This window comes from Lampris incognitus, chromosome 3 (genome assembly GCF_029633865.1).
Source record: "Lampris incognitus isolate fLamInc1 chromosome 3, fLamInc1.hap2, whole genome shotgun sequence".
Lineage (NCBI taxonomy): Eukaryota > Metazoa > Chordata > Actinopteri > Lampriformes > Lampridae > Lampris > Lampris incognitus.
In genome coordinates, this window is record NC_079213.1 from 70,266,442 (window position 1) to 70,286,080 (window position 19,639).

General features: G+C 47.1%; 1 protein-coding gene across 1 annotated transcript in view; it reads right to left on the bottom strand.

Annotated features, from left to right (window-relative positions):
- hmcn1 (hemicentin 1) overlaps positions 1 to 19,639 on the bottom strand; it is a 208,005-nt gene that overhangs the window by 161,050 nt on the left and 27,316 nt on the right. The window contains 3 exon segments of the mRNA XM_056275570.1: positions 10,198 to 10,369; positions 16,802 to 16,924; positions 17,094 to 17,252. Of these exon segments, the coding sequence (XP_056131545.1) occupies positions 10,198 to 10,369; positions 16,802 to 16,924; positions 17,094 to 17,252 (454 nt within the window).

A 19,639-nucleotide genomic window follows, 5' to 3' on the forward strand; every position in this document is an offset into this window, starting at 1 on the left:
TTTTCGCCTAAACTATATACTTTCTTTTAGCCCTGTGGCATCTAGGAATATCAGGGACACAAAACACAAAAACTGGAATACTCACAGGACTGTAAAGATTCAGGAAATGTATAATATACCCATACTATTTCATTGTGTGAGGTGATTGTGAGCCTTAAATGAGAACTAGACCAAAGCCAGTTAGGTCACAAACTGGTCTCTATACATTTGTTTAAATACACAATCAAAATACATGATAAAAAGGAATACCATAGTGAGGTAATGAACTATTTTAATATTTTAAACAACATTGACATTTACATATACTTAGTCAATGATACATGTAATCCCATATCATTAGTGGGTATATGTAATGGTAATGGGTAGGGTAATGGGTATATGTGAATATGGTTACATTATTGTTATCAAGCTCTGGGTAACCAAGTCCAGAATCAACATCCTGTGCATCAATAGACTACTACCACAGTAATACCATCAGAATCATCACACTGTCATTCATCAAACTGCTCGTTTCTCTCATCATCTGACTCCCCAAGTTCAAAGTCCAGTTCTGGACCACCCTGCTGTTTTTGGTTACTGCAGGTCTGTAACCTGCACATGTCTGTGCATGGAAGTCCATTTGACAGGCACATGCAGCTTGGCATTTTGCATGAATGCACACACTTGCATGTTAGCATTTCCAAGACCACATCTGGTGCAGGTGGGGAGCGCATCCAGTAAATGGCCAGCTTGCCTTCATCGTCTGTCCATCCATACTCAGTAGGGCTTGGCACCACAGGGTTAGCCTGCAGACAGCACTTCCATATTGCTGCCTGATAGTTGGCTCGTTGAACATGCATAAAGAGACAGTCTCTACATGGTGGCAGCTGGCTGGACTCAACCTCTCCCCTTTTGGTGCAGAAGAGCTGGTAACGCAGTTTGTTAACCTCAGCAGTGCTGCTATTAGCAACATACATCCGACAGGTGAACTGCTCAATTTTCTGGAACAGCTCATCACTCACATTCCATGTCTGTCCCAGTTGACTAAAAGTCTCTTGGCAGGAAGTGTGCTTTCTCACTATCTTCAGGGCATTCAGCTTCCCTCGACCAGCGAATTCACTGACAGTGTCGCAGCCTGTGAAGGCATGTAAGCCAATTAGGCTGTCACAGATGCTGTCTCCAAGTGAACTTGCCAGTTTGGTGATGTCGACAAACCGTGTGCGGTTCTGAGTCCCACACTTCTGGTAGATGGGACAGGTGATGTCCTTCTGGAAGCCAAGACAAAGCACCATGACATCAGTGTCCTCAGCTGTGATGATAACTGACTTTGAGCCCGCATTCGCTGCATGCAATGCATGCAGGAGCAGACGGGTGTCAGCTTCTTCATGTGTGGAGTGCAGTTCTGCTGCTTCCTCACACCCATCTTCTGTCAACTTGTAGCAGGTTTCCTCACAGGTCATGTACAACACCTTGCCATGCAGCATAGCTCTGTATCGTGGGAGTTTCCACTCTTCCACCAGAAACTTGATGAGACTGGTCTTGTTGGAGGAACTGCACAGAAATTTTCTCCACTGCTTGACGTGGTGTCCCCCTGCAAGATTCTTGTACTGGAGAGTGATGTCTCCACCCCGGTTCAGTCGTTCAGCATCTTTGATCGAAGTCTGGTGATAGACATCAAAAACAACATCAATCCTCCCACTCTGTGCTCCCTCATGGAGGACCTGGGTCAAGGCTGACTCTGCCACCTGTGCAAAGGTTTTGTTGTTGCCATTCATTTTTTGGACCAGGCTCATCCCATCAATGATGGAAGTAGATGGGATTGGGATGTCTTCTGCAGGAGATACATTCTTTTCAAGCTCTCTGGCAAGTGCAGCCTTGTTTGTTTTTCGTAAGGACCCATCAGCATTTGCCAGTGCCCATGGTAGTGGGCCCAATGGGTAGGCAAGGACATCCTTCAGATTCACCTTCCTGCTTTCAGCCACCAGGATCATGTGACTGAAAAGGTTTCTATCTGCCTTCAGAACCACATCCTGTGCTTTCTTTCCATGAGCTTGTTTTGTGCTGACATTGGAGAATGTTTTCAGACTTTGCTTGGTCATCTTGTCGTGGAATTTCACAGGTGATGGGTCTGCATCTAACCTTGTTTGCTGGAATGCTTGGTAGGCCTCTTCTCCTTTCTCAAGAGCTCTCAAGAGATCTATGGTCACATCAGGTGGAGCCATGTTGCCAGTGGAGAGGCTAACCAAATCAATCTCATCAGGGGACATAGGATTGAGCCAGTTATTCTCCATAAGGTCCATGAGAGACTGGACATCTGCTTCGTCTCTCTTGATCCTTGGACTCTGTAGATCTGGAATGAGACCATTTGCACCTGCCTTGACCTGTCAGGTCTCTCAGCTGTCTGAGGTACATGCTTCTATACTCAGCTGTGAGATAATATTTGGTCACAGCTCCTGGCTTCAAGCTGAATCCCTTTGTCCCTCCAGCTGTTTGGGTGTCTTTGTTCACCGTTTCTTCTATAGCTTGGTCAACAGGGATTCGGCCAAAGGGATTGGTGGAGCCCAGTTGGACTGAGAAGCCTCCTTCCATGAATTCTGTGTACACATCTGGGTGTGTGATGGGCAGCTCAGACATCTGGGCGTAGTAGTAGGGGAGGTAGCGTGCATAATTCATCCTGTCATAAGCAAAGCACCATGGGATCATTGCTCGAATGCTAGCCAAGTGTAGCATCCAGTCTCCCTCTCTGGATGCTCGGATGAGCCCCAACAAGATTTCAGCCATGTCCAAATAGGACATCCAGAAGTTCGAGAGGCTGCCGTTTCCACCTCTAAGGAACTCATGGTAGACTTCAAATAGATCCATGATGCGTGTACAAGAGCTGTTCTCGAGGACCTCCTTCAAAGCATGTTGTGAGACTTCTTTCCCAAGGCTGTCAATGGTCTTCAGTGTCTCATTCAGGTGAACCATGTCATTCCTGTGAGTTTCTTCCAACCAGGACAGGAAACCATTCAAGGTCAGTCGCATGAGAGCCTCATACAGGAGCTTGTGTAGTCGCACTGCCCTGTTGTACTTGCGGCCATCCATAACACCAGCAATTGAGCCTTCTGCAATCATGCCAGACTCAATGCAGAGGTCTTTGAGTCCAGCATCTTGGAAACGCTTTCCTATTATTGCCAGCAGTGTGCAGATGGTGTGGAATACCCCAAGCCTAACGATGATATCATGGAACTTGTCATGGTGTTTCCATGTGATCTCGACAGCCTTCGCATACAGGGCTTGGTCAAAGACACAGACAATCTTCCTCAGGCCTAAGCACTGCATGATGCTCAGTGACTGGTTAAGCACCTCGTTGACAGTAGACATTTGTGTCGCTGGAGCATTGATGGTAGGCAGATAGCTTATATTGTCGGGGATGACCGTCATCTCTCCTCGAGTCAGGATGTTGAAGCCTGTCCAGCTGCTGACTGACTGTTCTTCTTGTTGTGACATGCGTGCTAGGACCCAAAGAAGGTTTTTCTCTCTGGCAAGCTTAGTATTGGCTGCAGTATCGGCATCTGACTTTTTGCTTTGTGATGGCCCTACCCGTTGTCCAGCATTGTAAGTTGGTAACATTGGTGGGGGTCCATCAATGCTTCTCTTCTTTGTTTTGGGAACAGTGGGCATGGGTTGGACAGGAAGTGGGTTGACTGGCTTTGCTTGCACAGCAATCCCATTGACTCTGTGAGATGTCCCCTCACCACTGACAGTTTCTTCAAGATGGTCGATATTGTCCCAGGCTAAAGTTGTGAATATGCCAGGATGGATGTTAGCTGGAAAGGCAATGCCACTCCCTGATGATGAGTTTCTGGAGACACAGGGCAGTGTTGATCTCTTCCATCTGTGAATAGGACACACTGTGACCAAGTCGGTTGAGGATGTTTATCAACTCTACATTTTCTGTCAACGATTTGACACTGAATGGCAGAACAATGTGCTTGGAAGGCTTGGTATTTCCACATGTCACTGCATATACTATGTCATGGCCAAATGACTGCAGAAGGCACTGCACTCTCTGGGATGCATGATCAGGATCATTTCAGCCTGTGAGTAGAGAGTACAGGAAGATAATGAGCGACTCTGGAATGGTAGGACATTCTGCTTCTGGTTTGACTTCAGGCGGCCAGGTTTGAGGAACATCTTGACTTTTAATGTCTGCTCTCAATTTGATGGCTGCTTTGGCTATAACATCTTGTGCACTGACACTTTTCAGGGTCTGCAGCTCCCTTTTGAGAGACTGATTTTCTTTGGCAAGTTCCCTCATGGACAAGTTATCGGGATAGAGGAGGAATTTTCCTTTCTCATCAGGGAATATCTGCAAGGCTCCAGCAAACTCACTCTCCAGGTTTCGCCTTATGTGCTTCTTGGTTGATTCCTTGACTTGGGCAATGCCTTGGGAGTTCATTGAAGCTACCAGTCTAGAAGAGAGATCAGTCATTGTCATCACTTGAGGATTGCCAAAAAGCTCCATCCTGATGAAGAGGAACAGCTCATTGTATGCCTTATTCACAGCAGCTTCATACTGGGCTGCAGCATCATCATCTTCATTGCTGGCAACCTCTCCTTTGGAAACCTCTTCTTTGGTGTAAAGTCTATAGCATGACCTGTGGTAGTGCCCTTCAGCTGCTACAAGGTCTCTACTCACAATGGCAAGGATTCTGCTGTCCCTTTTCTTTGTGGCTGCACTCCTGATCTTTGCATCAGCTCACAGTTCTCGACACTGCACCAGTACTTCTCTCGTATTCTGTCTCTTGGAATATTTGCTGTTTTTCTGACAAAATATGCACTCTGCATCATAAGTTCTAGATGTACTTGGAGCATGTCGAGCTACTCTCTTAGATTGTTTCTCTTCAGCAGAGACACAACTTTTCTTTTCTTTTGCAAGGAGGCCATCAAGAATTTGCTTCATAGTGAAGATACTGCGACACTTTCTGTGGTAGTAGATTGCTGGAATCTGTCCCTCAGGAATGTCTTTTGCCAGTTTCAAAACTGGTGCATGATTTTGTATCTGAGCTGCCCTGAGCAGAGTTCTCCGAGTCGACACTTTGTAGTGAAACCAGCTTATCTGTATCATCAGAACAGTGGATAATGCACTCCACCCGTGGGCGCTTTGGTATTGGGTAAAAACTTGCTTGTTCACCAGTGGCCATATTCAGTCAGTTTTCACCTGCCACATACAAACAAATACATGTAACTTAGGTGTATGAACACTACTAAAACAAAGTTTACTTTGCTTCACCAGCGTCATATTACCATTATTTATCTTACATAGCCACAAATAGATACATTACCTAGTTGCTATGCAACAGCTGTATTTTGTCCACATGAGGCCGCTAAAATCAACACAAGATGAAAGTTCCTCGTAGCCACTTTAACTAATCATATTAACATATACATTAAAAGAACATGCTAACATTATGAGAAATTAGCTTACAATCTTCTCCAGAGTGAGACAAGAAGATAGATACCAGTTTCCTCTATATGTGTTTAGTAGAAAGCTATCTGGCTGCACGTTAGCCTAGCTTAGCACAATGAATGGAAGTACACAGTACTGGTTATCCTTGGTTGTTGGCCAACTAAGAACTGTCCCAGAGTTTAAGCTAGGCTAATCAGTACCAGGGGTGTTGAAATGCTATATTTGTAAAAATCTGGGCAAATACACAATCGTGAGAGGCACAGAAACAGGTTTCCTGAAAGAAAAATGAAATAGCTGCTCATTTGGAAAGGTTATCATGTATTATTTTACTTCTGTTAGTGTACCAAATAAAATGGCACCAGTGAAGTTGTGTCACCTTGAGTGATATCGATATCTGGTCTGACCCATGGACTAACTGGCTTTGGTCTAGTTAGTTTCTTAGTAATAATGCCCTTCTAATTTAAGGTTCACAATCACCTCACACAATGAAATAGTATGGGTATATTATACATTTCCTGAATCTTTACAGTCCTGTGAGTATTCCAGTTTTTGTGTTTTGTGTCCCTGATATTCCTAGATGCCACAGGGCTAAAAGAAAGTATATAGTTTAGGCGAACATTGCAGAAAGATGTGTGTTATTGACGGGTTGAAGAGCTCAAGTGACCTCTATATTTGTGAGAAATATCCACAACAGGGCTTGAATGAAAGCTAAGAAGGTCCCCTTTAAAATGATACCAAAGACAATATTATAGAACATTGAAAAATGTCCTGACCATGAGGCTAAACCAGGATATGCACCAGCGTCTAAAATGCAATTTACTTTAGGGGGTGGTTAACTTCATGAGCTGATAACTGTGATACAGCTGCCACTCAGGAATGGTTATCATACCAAAATATCATCTACAGACATGGATCCTTTCAAAAATTATAAGTAAGTTTTGCCACCTTGAGTGTACCGAAATAGGAAATTTTGGGCTCTGGCCCATGGACTAGATGTTGTGGAGGATAGAGGGACAGCCTCTGGCCACCTGGTAGTCCGATCTACCATTGTGAGCAGGTGCGTAAAACCCTGTGAAGAAGGTAGAGGGCCCACCAGGTCCACATGCACGTGGTCGAAACGTCTGGCCGGGATCGGAAACGGTTCGAGGGGCGATTTAGTGTTCTGGTGGACCTTAGCGCACTGGCACGCTACACATGCAGCTGCCCACCCCTTGACGTCCTTGCGGAGGCCAGGCCAGACAAACTTGGAACCGACCAACTTCACCGACGCCCGAACTCCAGGGTGCGAGAGGGAGTGAATCGAATCGAAAACTCGACGGCGCCAGGCCACTGGAACAACGGGGCGGGGACGGCCGGTGGAGACATCGCAGAGGAGGGCAGGACTGCCTTCCTGCATCACAGCGTCCTCTAGCTTGAGACCGGTACGCGTTGACCTAAGGGCAAGGACGTCCGGGTCGCTGGGCTGGTCGGCAGCCATAGCGGAGAAATCCACACCGAGGTGCACAGGACACACAAGCACACGCGACAGACAATCAGCAACAGGGTTGGACTTCCCGGCCACATGCTGAATGTCCGTTGTGAACTCAGAGATCGCCGCCAGGTGGCGCTGTTGACGAGCAGACCACGGCTTGGTCACCTTGGACATGGCAAAAGTCAGCGGCTTATGATCCACATAAGCCGTGAATGGGCGACCCTCCAGCAGGAAGCGGAAATGCCGGGTTGCAAGGTGCAGTGCCAGCAACTCCCGGTCAAAAACGCTGTACTTGCGCTCGCTATCCCGCAGTTTGCGGCTAAAAAATGCGAGTGGCTGCCACGCATTCGCCACACGCTGTTCAACCACAGCCCCCACGGCTATGTCAGACGCATCGGTTGTTAAAGCTATGGACGCCGTGGGTGTGGGATGGGCGAGGAGGGCAGCGTTAGCCAGGGCGCACTTAGCTCCGTCAAAGGCCTGGACCTGTTCGGGAGTCCAGTCGACAGGGTCGTTAGCCTTCTTAAGCCGCAGGGCTTCGTAAAGTGGCTGAAGGAGGTGGGCAGCGCGAGGGAGGAAACGGTTATAGAAATTCACCATGCCCAAGAATTCCTGCAATGCCTTAACAGAGACTGGGCGGGGTAATTCCGCCACCGCTTGCACCTTAGAAGGCAACGGGACCGCGCCTTGCGGCGAAATGCGGTGACCCAAGAAATCAATCACCGGCAGTCCAAACTGACACTTGGCCGGGTTGACCATCAGGCCGTGTTCGTCCAGACGACGGAAAACCTGTTTCAGGTGCGCCAGGTGCTCTTCAGCTGACGGACTGGCCACTAATATGTCGTCGAGATAAACGAACACGAAAGCAAGGTCACGCAACACCGAGTCCATCAGCCTCTGAAAGGTTTGCGCTGCCCCCTTCAAGCCAAAAGGCATGCGCATGAACTCAAAAAGCCCAAACGGGGTGATCACTGCGGTCTTGGGCACGTCCTCTGCGCGCACGGGAAGCTGATGATAGCCGCGCACCAGGTCCACCTTAGAGAAAATAGTGGTACCTGCCAGGCGTATGGAAAAGTCCTGTATGTGTGGAATGGGATAGCGGTCATTGGCGGTGACGTTGTTCAGGCGGCGAAAATCGCCGCAAGGCCGCCACAACCTATCCGCCTTGGGCACCATGTGAAGCGGCGAGGCCCACGGGCTGTTGGAACGTCTCACTATACCCAGACGCTCCATGATGGCGAATTTTGCAGGTGTATAAATAACATTACCCTACAACAGCGAACTCCTCCATAGCTATAGCCAATTTTACCGTGTCGAGGCGCCGCGCGCGCGCAAAAACTGGCGGTCCCAGAGTGGGAATGAAATGTTCTACCCCGTGTTTAGTAACCGCGGTGGAAAAGGCAGGCGTAGTCACCGATGGAAAATCCGCCAGCAAACGCTGAAAAACATCCCCTAATGCTAAAAAGTTAGCGTGTGTTAACGGCCTGGCTCCCCCTGTCTCGCACGGAACAGTGGCGAAAGACACAGCATCAATTAAACGGCGGTTTGCAACATCAACCAGCAGACCATTAGCACACAGAAAACCCGCGCCGATAATAGGAACAGTAATGGCGGGCACTACAAAGTCCCACTCAAAATGGCGCCCGTGGAAGCAAACAGTCACCAACCTTGTGCCAAACGTCGCAATGGACGAACCGTTAACGGCACTTAACTATGGGCCGCCGCCTTCGGCCGACCTGTCTGTCTTAGCAGGAGGGAGTAGGCTCTTTTGCGAGCCTGAGTCCACCAGAAACCGTCTTCCTGACATCGTGTCCTTAATGAAGAGCAGCTCACTACGTCCGCCAGCGCCCACAGCTGCTACTGAGCGCTGGCCCTGGAGTTTCCCGCCGCCTCAAACGTGCACGGAGGGACGCAGCGCCTCGCTTTGCCGCCGAACCGCTGGTGGAAGAAACAGAGGCCTCTCCCGCGCCGTCTCCGGGCAGTCACTTCAGCCACCACTGCCGGGTCCGCGTCCTCCGACGTCGGCTGCAGAGGCTCCGATGCCACACTCTGCACAGAGAACCGTCTGGTAGCCAGCAGGACCCGATCGGCCTCCTCAGCCAAACCTCGGCAGTCACCAGCGGCCAGACACGGGGAGTTAGCCAAAGCCGCGCGCACAGGAGACGGGAGCTGGCGCAGGAAAACGTGCGGGAAAAGGAACCCACCTTCGTCTGAGCCTAGCAGCGATAGCATATTGTCCATGAGATCCACAGCCGTCCCGTCGCCCAAACCGGATAGGGAGAGGATTCTATCTGCCCTCTCTGCGGTAGATAGGCTGTACCTCCGGAGCAGAAGATGTTTGAGGGCGACGTATTTATCGTGTTGCGGAGGGGCGCGCAACAGCTGCATGGCCCGGCATGTGGACTGCTGGTCCAGCTCAGCGACGACCAAATAATATCTGGAGTCGTCCGCGGAGATTCCACGCAGGTGGAACAGCGCCTCGACATGCTGGAACCACGAGACTGGGTCGCTCTGCCAGAACTCTGGGAGTTTCACAGCCGCGGCGAGAACGGCCGGCTGTGAGAGTTGGGGCGGCGTGGCCGAAGTGGATTCACACTCCTCTTCTGCTCCAAACATGTTCAATTCGGGGTCACCAATGTGGCAGGATGAGGAAAAACACAGGAGACCAAGGCGAGTTTGATGTTTATTCCTAAACTCCAAAAATCAACTGCAGCAGGAACAACCCTGCACCGGCGATGGCCGGGAACGTAAACCACGCCCCCAGCTCACAGTCCTGCTGGGTGAGAGGCATAGCCCCTAGTGTCCGCCACAGTTGAATGGTTTCAGTAGCTAAAAGTATGAAGGAGCTACAAAGTGTCAAAAAATGGGCAGAAGAAAAATAAAGAAAGAAAGAACTGCAAAGAAATAGTGTGAATGCACACTAATAAAATCTCTGTTCTGCTTAAAACTGTGTCCGTCCTCCATTCTGAATCCGACCAGTGGAAGTAACTTTGCCGCAGCCAACTCTTTGTTGACATGCATTTTGTTAATACTGGTGCTTTTGGGGCCACAAGGGCAAGGCATGTAGCTCTGGTCTAGACCAGCTGTAGCTTAGCCAAGTGTTTCTTTTCTGTGCATGACCAAATGACTGTGATTTACAGGGCTTGAAACAAAATTCTCTGAATTTGTGGCTATGTGTTAGATTCAGATGATTAAATATTGAAGCTGCTCATGCAAACGTGACGAAAACAACGATTATAAAGTTAAACGAGCCAACTTCAACTGTAGATGCATACGCTAGAAGGGGTGATCGTACCCTGTGAGTTTCGTATCTCGATGTCAGGTGCCAGACCACTGAGGGCCACAGTGACCTCCTTGAGGCTGGGGTCAAAGGGCATCTGCCAGGTGTTGCTGACCCCACTGTAATGATCGGTGGATAGCAGGTGGACCTTGGATGACTGCACTGCTTCCTCCACCCACTTCAGAACCTACAGCAAAGAAACAAAGAGGAACAACAGGACAGTTGGCTGTCAGATGCACAGACACATTAGCTTATACTGTTAAGAGTGAAATGTGCTATGTCAATATTTTTGCAGTGATCTTTCCTGTTTCTAGTGCAAAGGATACACAACAAATACAAACACACATACATACACAGAGAAACACACACACACACACACACACACACACACACACACACACACACACACACACACACACACACACACACACACATAGTCCCCCCCCCCTTTCAGCTGCACACAAGGTCGTCCCCTCAACATGTGCAAGGCCGTCAGCAGGAAGTGACTAAGATATCCCCTGTGCCATGTCCCACAACCCCCTAGGGCACCAGCAGAGTGCCCAGCAATTCCTGTGTGGGACACTGACCCAGGCAGACTTTAACCCCAGAATCCTTGATGGGGTAAGCATGTGTGAAGTGGGGGTAATATGATACAGCACTCTCATCTCCAAAAATCTTGGAAGGCTTGGTGTAGTCTCAGACAGGGGAACAAAGGGAATAGCTGCACTCATAAAATGATATAATATGTCAAAATACTTTTAATATGTTATGCAACTGTGATGTTATTCAACCATGAATAACCTGGAATAATTGTGCATGCCTTGTCCCGCTGTTCCACTGTATCCATTTCATACATGCCATTTCATATATTCTGTTATCCTCTTTTAGTTGTATTATGTAAATTGTGTAAACACAACATCCATTGCATATTGTCCATCTTGGGAGAGAGATCCCTCATCTGTTGCTCTCCCTGAGGTTTCTTCCTATTTTTTTTCTCCCCATTAAAGGTTTTTTTTTAGTTTTTTTTTTAGGGAGTTGTTCCTTATCCGATGCGAGGGTCTAAGGACAGGATGTTGTGTTGCTGTAAAGCCCCTTGAGGCAAATTTGTAATTTGTGATACTGGGCTGTACAAATAAAAGTGACTTGACTTGACATGCCATCTCCATCATACAAGTCTCTCTTCCCCAGAGTCCACTGAACTCGAATCATCTTTGCATTGAATAGAAGATAGTTTTCTTTAGTCACTGTTGCATTGATTTTTAGCTACAATCCTGGAGATTTACGGCAAAGGTCTTATGTGCACGTGGTCTGCCATCTGCTTGTTAGCCACAATAACTATGCTACTTCTTCAAATTCCCCACCAACTGTCTAATTCTGCTGTCTTATTCATCTGCGTCTGGCTACAATGATGATGGCATAAAACCCTATGCGCCATATCATTTGTCCAGGGAAGTCCTACCTGAGAGTAACCATTTAAATGAGCAAGTGCAAAAATATTTATAATTGTGGATTATTTATCGTCTTAAATATAATTGAAAGTATCAGAAAGGTAATTTGTTTGCATATGACCTTTCTTGCTGAAAATATTGTTTGTCATGTGCAAAAAGAAAAAATAAAATAAAATAAATGCAAGCATACATACACTTGCTCTACATCAGCAGATTTATTCTTCAGAGACAAATATCCCACGACCATGAGAGCAGGATAAGCAATTTGGATAATGGATGGATGGATGGACAAATATCAAAATAAACATAACCCATGGCCAAATAAGATATAGATAGGTCAAATGCAAAGCCCACACAGCAATAAGGAAATCCTTGTCATATGGTCAGTTTGCTTTTACACTGCCACGTTTGGGCGGTGATGGTAGGAATAGCCCCGCTGGGTCTTCACAGTAAATGTGATGAATCGCCTCTATCAAAGTCATGAGTTTTTACATGTAAAACAGGATTCATTGCTATCGAAAACAACGTAGAAATGCACATGGCAAAACTATGGTACAAATAATTTGGTAATTAATATTTTAGAGACCCTCCAAAATCATGTTTTCAGGGGACACGAACAGGCCTCTCTTCTCGACAGACCTGAGGCCTGTACTACCAAGCAGGGTTTGGTGTTAGCGAGGTAACTTCAGGTTTAACCTGGGTTTTCAGCGTCACGACGGTGTTTCACGTTTTACCGTGTGCTCTGCACGCATGCGCACTGTTGACTTAGATTGGACAGCGGCAGCGTCCATTATGTAATCGGGTGTGAGTGTTGTAAGTGACGCGTCGATCGTATTGCGCAAGTCGGCAAATCATTCACTGCGGATCTCAGCACAGGAGAACTGGAGGAGCGCTTGATGAACCAAAAATAATTCGTTTTATTCACCTCGCCACCGGGTTTGTTTTACAGACACCATGAAGAGGATTAGACGCAGAGGTGCCATTGACGCCAATGTTAAAACTCCGCTATAAAAATAGCACAGCGACGGTCGCTCTGACGGTCCGCGGTTCTGCGCTGCGGAAGCGCAAGGGTTGATGGGACTGTTAACGTTCATTTTAAAATGGTTTTAGTGACGTTGTGTTGTTTGGTTGGGGGTTCGATTCGGACCAGTAGAAGACAGTTTACTGACTGACTGACTGACTGACTGGGGCCGTGGTCCGTGACTCAGACTAATGTCGCTGGTTGTGAGGTCGGGGGAATCATCGTGTTGTTAGTTCTGTTCGGTGTGCAAATAAAAGCACTCCCGGTGTCGTGGGACACGGGAATTGCCAATAAAACGAGGTCTCTGCCTCTTGCCTCCTTCCTTCACGCCAGCTCGCCACAATACCATTTCAAGAGTAGGACTAAGCGCAGTCACAGCTGGGAATCACTTCAGTAGCTACAATAAAACATGAGCTATGTTTTCTTACCGTTGTTTTATTGCTTTAGGATGAATGAGAATCATTGGACTATATTCAATTTGTATCATGAAAACCACGACGTTCAAACACACAAGGGCCCCTTCTCTCAGCAGGCAAAAAAGGGGTGGTTTGTTGCCAAGTCCGAGCACCGGAGAAGGGGACATCGCCTGGCGGAGCACTCTTCTAGTTGTTTTTGTGCCATGTGGTTGTGTGTGCGCAATCTGGTTGCTGAGCTGACATAAAGGGAGATCTGATGGTGGCAATAGCTGCACAATGCAGTGGTGTGCGTTGGGGTTGTTAAAAGATCACTTGTCATGTTTGGGTTGATCCAGTAGCGCGTGAGAGTGTAGTCTGTATGTGGCTGTGTTGGCACCACTATGAAAAATGGCGTGGGTTTTTTTGTACCCGTTTTCCGAGAACTCTACCTCTGATTGGCTAGTACTCGTTGCGAGAGCGTTCACCTGGATTCCGGGAAGACCCGCCCTTACTCTATCTCTGGTTGGCTAACCCTATCCCTAACCCCACCCTAACCTTAACCAACCGAATCAACGGAGGCAACGAGTACTAGCCAATCAGAGGCAGAGTTCCCGGAAACGGGGACGAAAAAAATCACACCACACACATGTCTGTGAATGTTCTCATTCATCCAGGTCATGGTTATCCAAAGGAGTTGAATCAAGTGCAACATGATTTTTTTCGTACCCGTTTTCCGGGAACTCTGCCTCTGATTGGCTAGTACTCGTTGCCTCCGTTGATTAGGTTGGTTAAGGTTAGGGTGGGGTTAGGGATAGGGTTAGCCAATCAGAGATAGAGTAGGGGCGGGTCTTCCCGGAATCCAGGTGAACGCTCTCTCAACGAGTACTAGCCAATCAAAGGCAGAATTCCCGGAAAACGGGTACGAAGGAAAAAAATCACGCTGCTCGGGACTCGGAGGTTGCGCTACTGCCGCACCTGACGTTACAGAGCAACCAAAAGCTGCGCGCCGCGAAGACGTAAACTCACGACACGAAATGCGACTGCTGGTGCAAATAAAAGTGGTCTGCGGCAGTCTGTTGATTTGGCCATTCTATGCGGAAAGCAATTTAGCAGTAAGCCTCGCTGACTAAACTAACTTAACCAAGAAAAAAGTCAAAACAAAGATAAATATTTCTAGCGCCGTACATCCCTCACAGCAGCTCTACTGCTAGCTTTGTCCTTGGACCAAAAGGGTGAAGCGAGTCCTTTGGGAGCTGATTGGTTAATTTTTGTCACATGACCTGCGGTGCGCTTGCCGCGTTCGAAAAAGTCGAGGTTTCTCCAGCTCTGCGCGCCGCGGACGCGCCCGAAAAAACAAACGCGTCGCAACGCATGCGCGCCGCGACGGCGTCGCAACGCATGCGCGCCGCGACGGCGTCGCTTTCGGTTGTGAACGCGCGTTTCGCGCGTCTCCATCGAAAATAATGAACTTGTGCGCCCAAAAGACGCCCCTTAAAATGGTTCTTGCTCTATCAGACCTACATTTGTTGTGTTCCCAGGCCACTGGCCCACGCAGTCCATGAGGGCTTTTATGAAATAGCAGGTATACAATAACATGTGTTGACTTCTTGATCTATAAATAATGCAGACCCTATGACGTTTAATGTTGTATATTAAATGCAGCCTACTCCTTTCATAGTGTTCCCCGGAGTGGTTGGTGCCATAGATTGCACCCATATTCCCATCACAGCATGTCTAGGTGAGAATGAAGGCGATTTTGTCAATCGCAAGTCATTTCACACCATGAGCTCCTCAGCAGGAATGTAGTCCTGTGGAGGAGGGCCCCTTCCAGTATTCCTCACTTCATTTTTTTTATTCCTGTTGGCTGCAAGCCATTTCAAAGCCATTTCATTGTTCTATAAGCCTTTGTATACTGATATAAACCTATATCAGTGACTGATTAAATCACTAAAGCCTTGTACTTGTTAACCTTATATAAGATTTGCAAGTAAGCCCACTCATCAGTTTGAATTATGTTTTTCCATTTGTTCTTTATTTGCACCCGAGACCGTTTAACACTGCCAGGGTTGCAGCTGAAAAAATAAGGCTAAAATTGTCTTACAGGCCATAAGACTACATCTAAGCAACACATTAATTTAATGGTATACATAATGTCTTGATGGATGGGGTTAGTGATATTGATAAGCCTATCAACTTACACATTCACACAGTTGGCAATTTTCTTGCCAACTTTCCTTCCTGCCTTTGGCAGCAGCAACTGTGCTGCATTTAGCCTGGATTTTATTTCTGAATTTTTCACATTTGTTTAATATTGTAGTTTGCTCATCTTGTGTAAAATATGCAGCTCTGGTAGACTTGCCCATGTTTGCGATTGGTCATATGGCGCAAACAGCGCTCCTTTTATGTGAAAGCGCTCATGGCTGGATTGGGAAAACCTGGGTTGACTTAAGTTGATAACCACTGTTGTGACACCACTTATGCATGATTGTGGTTGTTAGACTTATTGAAGCCAGCTAACGAATAGATGTCATGGGTATGTTGAACTTGCTTCATAGTATAGGCCTCAGGAGGCTCAGGGAGGCCAGGTAGGAGGCAGGTCATAGAGGATGGAAAGGTCAGCATGTCCTGTCAGCTTCTTTATTCCTCAATCATCTAGTCTACTTTACTACTTGTGTGTTTAATATGTATGCATGTGTGAACTGTGTTTGTTTGTGTGTGTGTGTGTGGGCCCCGTGATAGGATGACCTCTGATGACTAGTAGTTCTCCTGATTTCCTACGTTAAATGCACTTATTGTAAGTCGCTTTGGATAAAAACGTCGGCTAAATGACTGTAATGTAATGTAATGTGAGGGCCTGGCAGTCTGTCCAGGGTGTCTCCCCGCCTGCTGCCCAGTGACTGCTGGGATAGGCTCCAGTATCCCTGCGAGCAGGATAAGTGGTCCGGATAATGGAATATATGTCTGACAGAAGCGTCACCATGTTGTCATCACGTTTCAATACTTTTTCCTGGTTGAGTCGGAACATGTTTGATACTGCACCAGTGTTCGCCCCACCCGGTTGAAAATTTCAACAGCAGTACATGGAGAGTGTCTCCAACCATGGAGAAGATGCCAGTTAGTATTACGTAGCATGACCTCGTGGACCAGATGGATGAAATAACGCTTTATTAATGGAGAAAAATCCCAGATTTCAGCTTTAAATCTGTAATTCCTTCTCATTGTCATACCCCCTTGTTTTAATAAGCAGCAATATCATTCTCGAACTGCAGACCATCAGACACAATAAAGCTCATTTACTTGGAAACACTCAAAAGAACATGCATTCATCTGTTTCTTAAGAGCCAATCTATCAGTTCGGTGCACCCTCTGGGAGTCCAGCTTTGGACCAGAGTACAGCACAAGACATGAGACTGGTTGTAAACCCTCCGGCAGCTGGTCTAGTTACATGGCTTTAGATGACACGAAGGGCAGAACAGGCAACCAAATTTGGGTGATCTGAACCAAAGATTCTTCTGCCATCCACTAACACAGTGCCTTCTCAATTCCTGATGTTTTTCTTTTGAACTCGTGTTCGAGAATTAGCATTTGTATTCTAATTGGGATTAGTATTATCATATGAATAATAGGACGCAGGAAACAGATTATCCCTGTCTCAGTGTGCTATATCAAAACAACGTGAATACAATGTCCTTTGGACAGCAGGGACTGGGCCTGGAATAGAATAGAATAGAATCCTTTAACAGGGTGACTCTTACCTCATTGACCTGTTTCTTGTCTAGATGGAAGACCTGCCCAGAGCTGGTAGAGGCAATCTCCTCATAAACCTTGTAGCCAATGTGCGACCGATCATCACAGTCCCCTGTCAACACAAACACCACCTACACACACACATACACACACACACACACACACACACACACACACACACACACACACACACACACACACACACACACACACACAATGGCAAAATGTCCTTTCCAATCTGTGATTTTTGTATCAGGTAAATTCATATTGTTGAAATGTTGCAGGAAATAATCTTCAAACCTGTGATTGTTTCTGCTGGATGAGCTGCAGGACTTCATGGGTCAGCTTGTAATCTTTAGATCGTGCATCTGTGAATACATAAATGTAGGACCCCGGCAAGGAGATCTCCAATGCAATCTTGATAGCACCGATGCTCATCTCAGGACAGTCCCCACCACCCTGGCAACGAGGAGGGTATCATGAGCAAATTGGCTGTGGTTTTTTTTTATTGTTTGTGGGTTTGCCGACTTTACACGAGAAATGATAAACTGCAGCTCTGATAAAGTGCATTGCTTCTGCAACACATTAAGGGACAGATGGACTAAGGCATGATTAAGTCTTTGATAGCTGCAGGCTGGTCTTAAAGTTGCTAAAACTAATGGCTGTTTTGTTGTGCTTTAAGGATATGTACAACAATTTGATGTAACATTTACTGCTGTGCTTTAGGTTTGTACAGAAAATCAGTGAGTGGTGGTTTGTTTGTTCTCAAATGTTAATGATTTAACGCTGCTTTTGCAGAACTTATAAGTAACTCGAGCAAAAACATGTGCAGCCGTTTGATGAGATTACTTGTATGTACACCGATGTCAGTAAACATGATGCCGTTTCTGTTCCGGTTTCCAGACAGTCTCTCTCACTCTTCATTTACTATTCTTCCCGTCATTTTTACTCTCCCTCTCTCTCTCGCTTGCGCTCTCTCTCTCCCTCACACACACATTCTCTATCTGCAGGGTCAGACGTTGCCGTCCTCTGCAGCATTCCTGCAGGCACGCGTCTTATCTGTCTAAAGTCGATCACTAGGTAGCCAGGCCACTCCACCTTGGAGAGGAACATCTGGAATGGAGTGATCCATGAATCCAGGCCAGAGGGATGGAATGTGAGGAAAGGGGATTCTTCTGTCTCTCCTGTTCCCCAATATCTCCCCTACAGCCAAAAAAATGATCCCCTCTTCTCTTGCTGCCCCTCTGCTCTCACCCGGTAACCACCATCACACCCTGTGCCCTTTCATTCCCCTCTGTGGTTTAAAAATATGGCAAACGTGCTTTCCCTTTAAACTCAGTGGCCACCTGAGAATGTAGCATGGTAGAGAATTCAGTTTAGCGAAAGATCAGGTCAGACTGGCTCAGAAGCTGTCTTATTAGCCAGGTATGTGTCCGTAGATGAGGAGTATGACTGAGTGTGATGCTCACACAACATAATCATACTACACTACAACAGCCGGTTAAAATGAATTTACAGTTTCTTTTTTGTTTTTCTCCTCAATTATACCTGGCCAATCATCCCACTCTCTTAGCCATCCCGGTCACTGCTGCGCCTCCTCTGCCAATCCGGGGAGGGCTGCAGACTACCACGTGCCTCCTCCGATACATGTGGAGTCGCCAGCCGTTTCTTTCCACCTGACAGTGAGGAGTTTCGCCAGGGTGAAGTAGCACGTGGGAGGATCATGCTATTCCCCCCTCCCCCCTGAACAGGTGCCCCGACTGACCAGAGGAGGCGCTAGTGCAGCGACCAGGACACATACTCACATCTGGCTTCCCACCCGCAGACACGGCCAATTGCGTCTGTAGGGACGCCCAAATAAGCCGGAGGTAACACGGGAATTTGAACTGGCGATCCCCATGTTGGTAGGCAGCGGAATAGTCCGCTATGCTACCTGGACGCCCCAGGATTTGTAACGCCGTGTGTTTGGACCCAACTGCAGAGCCGAGGCAGAGGCAGTTGTTAAATACAAAGGCGCTTTACTGGACTCTGGAAAACATACAATAACCAAAAACCACTGCCAAACAGGGCAGGCAAAAAATGCAAACACGAATTAACACAAAATACTAAACACACAAAACACTCGCTCACGCAGAGGAGGCAGACGAGGGTTCAGGAGACACGGGCATCCGCAGACCGACGCTAAGCTTTTCCAAGACTCGACAGCGTCTGTCTGCAAAGCACCCGGTCAAGGGCAGGTGCCACTCGTACTGCCCGACAGGGAGATGTCACACCTGTTGGCTGCCGACCCTCTGGCCAGTGATTGTGTCAGGATTTACAGTTTTGGGGTTTTACCAACTATTGTTGGTGAAAAATAATAAACTGCATGGGCAGCAGAGAAATGGCATGGAGATCAGGTGATCCAGCAGTGTTCAGCAGCATCAACACAATGTGAGATGTCTAATTTAGAGAGCACATTAACATACTTGCCCAAGAGATTTTTTTTTTCTCGTCACTGGACCAAATGCTTTTCAGAGGGTTTGCAGCTGAAGAGCTGAAGGGATGATGAAGTGGCTTTGAAACAAAGGAGCAATTGAGAGGAAACAGGATCTCCATACGGACCACCATGTTACACACAAAAACTCCCGTGCGCACCAAAATGAGCAGCACATAACGCCAAAGGTGCACAAGCACTTGCCAAAGACTTCATTATGGGCTAGACCCCTGAATGCTACTTGTTTTACTCAATATCTATCTTTGTCTTCCCCTCTCTCTTACTCTCCGGTGACTCGCTGTTCTGCTGCTCCATGGATGTCTTCGGCAATATTCCACATTTGTTTTTTGTTTTTTTCCTGCTTTACTTAAGC